Genomic DNA, 6,000 nt, shown 5'->3' on the forward strand with positions numbered 1-6,000 from the left:
CCCCATCCACGACTCCTGCGATCCTCATGACCCCACCCCATAACCACAGCGTATTGGAAAAGGCAGCACCCTGCTCAGAGTGGGGCCCATTCTTAGCGTGGTGATGACCTCTGACCTGGGGGGCCTTTATTGAAAAGGTGAGTCAGTCCACTCAGATCTCAGGACTTTGAACAAATAAACAGAGAGAGGATTCAGAGGGTGCTGGCACTGCAAAGTCATGCCAGGTTGAGGCAGGTGGCATGCTGGTGGTGTCAGAACACTGTGGTGTTCTCAGAATATGAAAGTTATGAAGAGGAGAAGAGGAAGGAGAACAGCGCTCCTAAGTTTACAGCAGCTGGGAAGCCATGAGAAGACGGGCAGAGTTTTCCGGTCTCCTCAGACCAGGCCCTTCCAGAGGACTGCTGCTCATGTTTCCCGGATTTCTGTTCGATGTCCCTTGATGCTTAAAACACACCACTTCCCTCCTCACATACAGCCACACGCCACATACCTTTTAATTGAACTACTTTAAGTGGATTTTGTTCCTTGCAATAAGAGTCTGTGCTGCAAGGGACTCAATCACCCATTGCGCACTCCAAATCTGTCCATCTCAGTATGGACCAGATCTGTCCAGGAAACAGCATCACCTGCATCCCTGGACCAGGGAGGGGTCTCGAACTCATCCGTATTCCCCAATCAAGATGTGAAACAGACCCCTTCTCAACTTTTGCAGAGCCTGTTATGATTTGAATTGTGCCCCACCCCACAAAACAAAAGATACGCTATATTCCTAACTCCCAGCACCTCAGAATGCAGCCTTATTTGGAGATCGTCTTTTCAGAGGTAATAAAGTTCAAATGAGGTCATTAGGGTGGGCCCTCACCCAACATGACTGGTGTTCTTATTAAAATGGAAAATTTGGAAAGAGACACACACACAGGAAGAACGCCACGTGAAGACAGAGGCAGAGACTGGGGTGATACTTCTACTAAGCCATGGGACACCAAAGATTGCCAGCCAGCAAGCCACTCGAAGCTAGGGGAGAGACAGGGGACAGATTAGATTGTCCCTCACAGCCCTCCGAAGGAACCAAGTGATAACTCCCCAGCACCACACATAGATACACAACAATAACTCGAGATGATCTGCACGGAGAAGAGGTTTCTGAGCATAACTGAAGCCCCTACACAAATCTACCCAGCAGGCCCAGCTTCAGGGTAAACAAACCTTTCTTCCGCATTCACCCTCTGAGGACCCCTGCCTTGAAGGCTTCTTTTACAATCGCTAAATATCATACCGCAGACCACAGGTCAACTGTTAGGAACCCAGCCGTCGCCCTCCCTACTGCTGCAAATTCACATGTTGAAGCTCCGTATTTGGATCAGGTCTGTAGGGATGTGATTAAGTCAAAACGAAGCCGTTAGGGTGGGGCCCTAATCCAACTGGACTTGTGTCCTTCTAAGAAGAGGAGAAGACTCAAGGGGTGAGCATGCACAGACAGAAGACCATATGAGGACAAAGCAAGGAGAAGGCGGTTGTCTGCAGGCCTAGGAGGCCTCAGGAGAAATCAACTAACTAGCCCCTTGGACTCAGAACTCCAGCCTCCAGAACTGTGAGAAAATAACTTCTGTTACTTAAGCCACCCAGTCTGTGGTATTTTGCTATGGCTGCCTGAGAAAACTAAAATATCATCCCTAATATCCTATTGCCCTCCTTCCTCAGGAATGCACACTGGATATTTAGCTGGGTGCACGGCTGCTGACATTGCAGACTACGCTTCCAGGTTCCACTGCAGCTAGGTTCAGTCATGTGATTAGGTTTTAAGCCAAAAGGATACAAGAGGAAGTGTCCAGTGGGCCTTCAAGTAAGTGTCCTTAATGAGCAGTGTCATGCCCTTCTTGTTCCCTTCATCCTTCTTGCTGGCTGGAAAGTGGACCTGACAATAGAGGCTTAAGCAGCCAGTTTGGTTCAAAGGGCAGAAGCCTCGTGCCAAGGAAGCCATGCAGGAGACAGAAAGAGCCACGCTACTGCCTCTTCAGGGACCATTTCTGGCCTTTCTACATGAGAGGCAAATAAGCTTCTAGCTTGGTTAAGCCACTACTTTGGGCGTTTTCTGTCACCTGTAGTCATACTTATCCCTAACTGATACTGTTACTTGCTCTTTCTACCTCCTCCTTTTCTGTCTTCCATTGTCTCCTCCAGGGATAAAGCTCTGACCAATGACAAGAGTCTCAGGCAGAGAGGATTAAGATAGTAAAAGCCAAAGGGAAATGTTAATTATAAGGGGACTCCTGCGGGATTAACGAATGAGGCAGTCAGTAGATAGGTAAATTGTCCCCCCTGCTGTTCCACTCTATGTCTAACCCCTGCCCCCCTCCCAAGTGATTAAATTATCTTCTTACAGGTGACACGCCTGCTCGAAAACTCCACTGCTCACAAAATGAAGTCCAAACTTATAAGCTTGGTACTCAAAGCCCTTCACAACCTGACCATAATCTACCTCTCCAACTATTTTTTATTTCTACAAACATCCACTAAAACCAAAGCAGACTATTTATTGACCCAAAAGCCACACCCATTCCAACCTCCTGCCTTTTGTCTATGATGTTTCTCCTCCCAGATTCCCTCCTAGTGTTGTGCAAAGGGTCTGGTGTCTGAAGACAACTGAATTTAAGGCCCAACCCAAGTACTCCCAAGTTATGTGAACTCTGGAACTCTTCGTCTGTACAATGAGAATAATAATATGCTGCCTCACACAGATGCTCTGAAGCCAGACAGTGATACTGCATGAGAGTGGCTCTTGCAAACCCTAAATTACTACACTTATTCTTGTAAGGCATGACTGTCCTGAACCTGGCATTAGGGCACATTACCTGTCTCTCTTGCCTCTGCACCTACCAGGTACGCCCCTTGACCTCAGTCGCTAACTTTCATTGACCAGTCTCAATACTAATGCTTTTCAATACACAATGATCTCATGAAATCCATATTATCATTATTACTCCTACATAAAGTAGAAGTGATGAGGAAAGATGAGGAAACAGGACCAAATTTGAACTCACAGCCCAAGTTTCTAACCTTACCCGTATCTCCTCAAGGGCAGAGGCTGCGTCTTTTCTTCATAGCTACACTGTCTTGTCCGTGGAAACTCTTACCCACTTCTACCCAAGGGTCCTCTCTGGAACTCTAATGGATCACATTTTAAAGCTCCATCAAGGAAGTAAAAAAGAGCCTGGCCAGGGATCTACATGAGGCTCACCCTGGCTGCTCACCAGACAGTAAGATGAGAAAGAAGCCAAGCGGTTCTGGTGATGAAGCTGTCCCCAGAAAAGCCAGCCCCCCAGACAAACAGACACCAGCAGCCCTTGTCAGCTAGGCCAGAGGGAGAGGAAACCAAATGGGAAAGCAAAGCTCAGGTTTTCCTGTGTTAGGCTGGCTGGGACTCTGGAGATGTTCCAAGGACCCCCTAATCCTTACATGGCTCTAGCTCTTCGTTTTCCTCCAAGCCCCCATACTCATTATCTCAGATACTCTTCTAAAAGAATGTCTTGAAAGACAAAAGTATTAATACCTAGACTTACAGTGAGGAAACTAGAGCACAGACCTGCCTGCAAAAATGATAGTGTCAGAACTAGAACCCAGACTCCTTACTCTCAGGCCACGGTTCTTTCTGCTGGGTGACTCCAGTCCCCTGTCTCATCATAACCTAAGCCTTGCCCTTCCCTTCCATCTACCTGGAGTCTACAGAGGAGGGTTGGAGATTACCTTTCTTACCTCTGACATTCATCTGCAGAGAAAAAGAGATCCTTTGATAAGCAGACACCTACCAAGTGCTCTATGGCCCCCTAAAGGGTCATACACCTTCTGACTCCCAGCCCCAAAGAGAATTTTCACTACCATCAGAAGAATCCCCTGGGCCCAGAGCCTAACAGAGTTCCTAGTCTCTGAGCACATAGGTGGGATGTCCTCAGCAAAGGAGGGTGAAAACCTTACTTCATTCAGTAGCCCCCTCCCATCCTGTGATGTCATGTCCTGAACTGGGCTCCCAAGCAGAGAATAAAGGCTGAAAATAATAACTAATAACATTTAGTGAGGATTTGTATGATTGTCATTCCAGGCACTTTATATGGATTATTATCATTGAGTCCTCCCACAACCCTGGGAAGCAGGTGCTGTTATTACTCCCAATACACAGACAAGGAAACTGAGGCCTGGAGAGAGTAAGTAACTTGTCTAGCTCACAAGGCTGGGAAGCATTGGAAGCTGGAATCCAAGAGCAGGCACCAGAGCCCGTGAGCTTCACACCATAGCACAGGGCCTACACAGCAGGAACACACTACAGCCCTTCGACCAGAGGGTGGGACGCTTCTGCCACACTCAACTGCCCCCATTAACTGCCCTCGTCATCCTGGACCACCAATACCATCCCTGTCTGCCACCCAGGCGCCTTTGCTCTTCTGTCCGCCCAGCCTCCCTCCACACTGGCTTCAGCACAAATCTCATGTCCCTCCCCTGCTCAGAAGCCCTCTATGGCTCCCAAATTGCCTAGATGGAAAAAGTCTCAACTTCTTAGCCTGGCATTCAGAGCCTTCCAAAATGTGGCTCCAACTTACTTTGAGCATCACCATTCCCTTCAATGCACCCTCCCCTCAAGGCGAAAGGAGCTACCACTCTTCTTTGCTGGATGTGCTCTTTTTTCCCTGGATAGTCCATTTGTGTCCAGCTTTCATCTCCTAGACCACATTGGTCCCTCCACCTATAATGGTCTGCTCCATTTCTCAGTCCCCATCTTCACCTGAGCGGTGTTTCAGCCTGGAAGGGCCAGAGTTAGAGAAGCTTTAAAGTTCAAAAGTTACTAAGTCTAGTTCAATATAGGTGGAGAAACTGAGAAACGGAGCCTCCTTCAGGGTATGGAATATTATTTGCTCTTTGGATAGGAACCATTCATCTTTAAACACTCCACAGTGCTTGGAGCCTAGTAAGTGAATGCATAAGTGTTGAGCCCTCCAGGACTGTGTTTCTCCAGCAGTGGCCTTGGGATTCCCTACATCATTCCCTACTCTTGGCCCTTGGGTCTTCCAACATCTGACCTGTTCAGTCCTTATCTCTGAGGGTGGTATCTGGTATCTGCCTGTGTAGCAAGCCACAGAGTGGTTTTTAAATTCACACTTATTTGAAAACCACAGTGAATCTATGGGGATTGCACCATGCGTGCCACTTAGTAGAAAGAGTCCTAGTACCTGAAGCCTCCCTTCCCCCAGCCACCACTTCCGGCCCTGAGCTTGAGGCAGAGGCCTCTGGGAGCTTAGATGGCTGAAGCTGATGAGGCTGGCTTCTTGGATATGCCCCTATAACCTGGTGGGAGCCTTTCTCCCCAGGGGCTCTCTGGGGCTGAGTGAAGGGTCTTGCCCTCCAGCCCTATGCCCCCAGCTTGCACAGCCCTCTGGACGCTCTGACAAATAAGGGTCATCTGACCTAGGAGGAACAGGCAGGGGAAGCAAGCAGATGGGTGTCGCTTTGGGCAGCGGGGGAGGGAGGCATGTTGGGCCAGGCCAGCCTCAGCCAAGGGAGAGAATGATGCTCCCTCCAAGAGGCCAAGTCTCCAGATGGGGTGAAGGAGTCCTTGCAATGCCAGGAGCCTGACGCAGAGCCAGGCTGCTAAGAGCTCTGCTGGAACCCGTCTAGAAAATGCATACAGCGTTTGGAGAGAGAGGGTAGCCCTGTGGCGGCAGCAGGAGAGGGAGCGGGCTGGGCATAGCCTGCTGGGCAGGGCACCCACCTTCATCTCCCCGCCGCCTCCCTTTCCCTGCCCAGCTGGTGCCACAGCAGGCTGAGGGAGCCACTGCACCCTCAAAGCTTGAGTCAGTGCTCTGAGCCCACGTCCGCGCCGCTGGCTCCCCAGCCTCTTCCTATGCGGTTCTTTGGCCACCTGCCCTTCTCCCTGCTGAGGACCCCATGCCCACACCTACCCACTCCATGTCGCTCCTTGTCAGTTTTGCGCCAGGGGGCCATGGCTTGGCC

At 49.7% G+C, this 6,000-nt stretch overlaps 1 protein-coding gene across 1 annotated transcript in view; it reads right to left on the reverse strand.

Moving 5' to 3' along the window:
* DOCK2 (dedicator of cytokinesis 2) overlaps window positions 1-5,994 on the reverse strand; it is a 408,357-nt gene extending 402,363 nt beyond the window's left edge. Inside the window, exon 1 of the mRNA XM_024753337.1 lies at window positions 5,949-5,994. Within this exon, the coding sequence (XP_024609105.1) occupies window positions 5,949-5,991 (43 nt within the window). The 5' untranslated portion in view covers window positions 5,992-5,994. The remainder of the gene's footprint in view (window positions 1-5,948) is intronic.
* Window positions 5,995-6,000: the final 6 nt, after the last annotated feature.

This window comes from Neophocaena asiaeorientalis, unplaced genomic scaffold, assembly GCF_003031525.2.
Source record: "Neophocaena asiaeorientalis asiaeorientalis breed wild unplaced genomic scaffold, Neophocaena_asiaeorientalis_V1.1 scaffold268, whole genome shotgun sequence".
NCBI classification, from domain to species: Eukaryota; Metazoa; Chordata; class Mammalia; order Artiodactyla; family Phocoenidae; genus Neophocaena; species Neophocaena asiaeorientalis.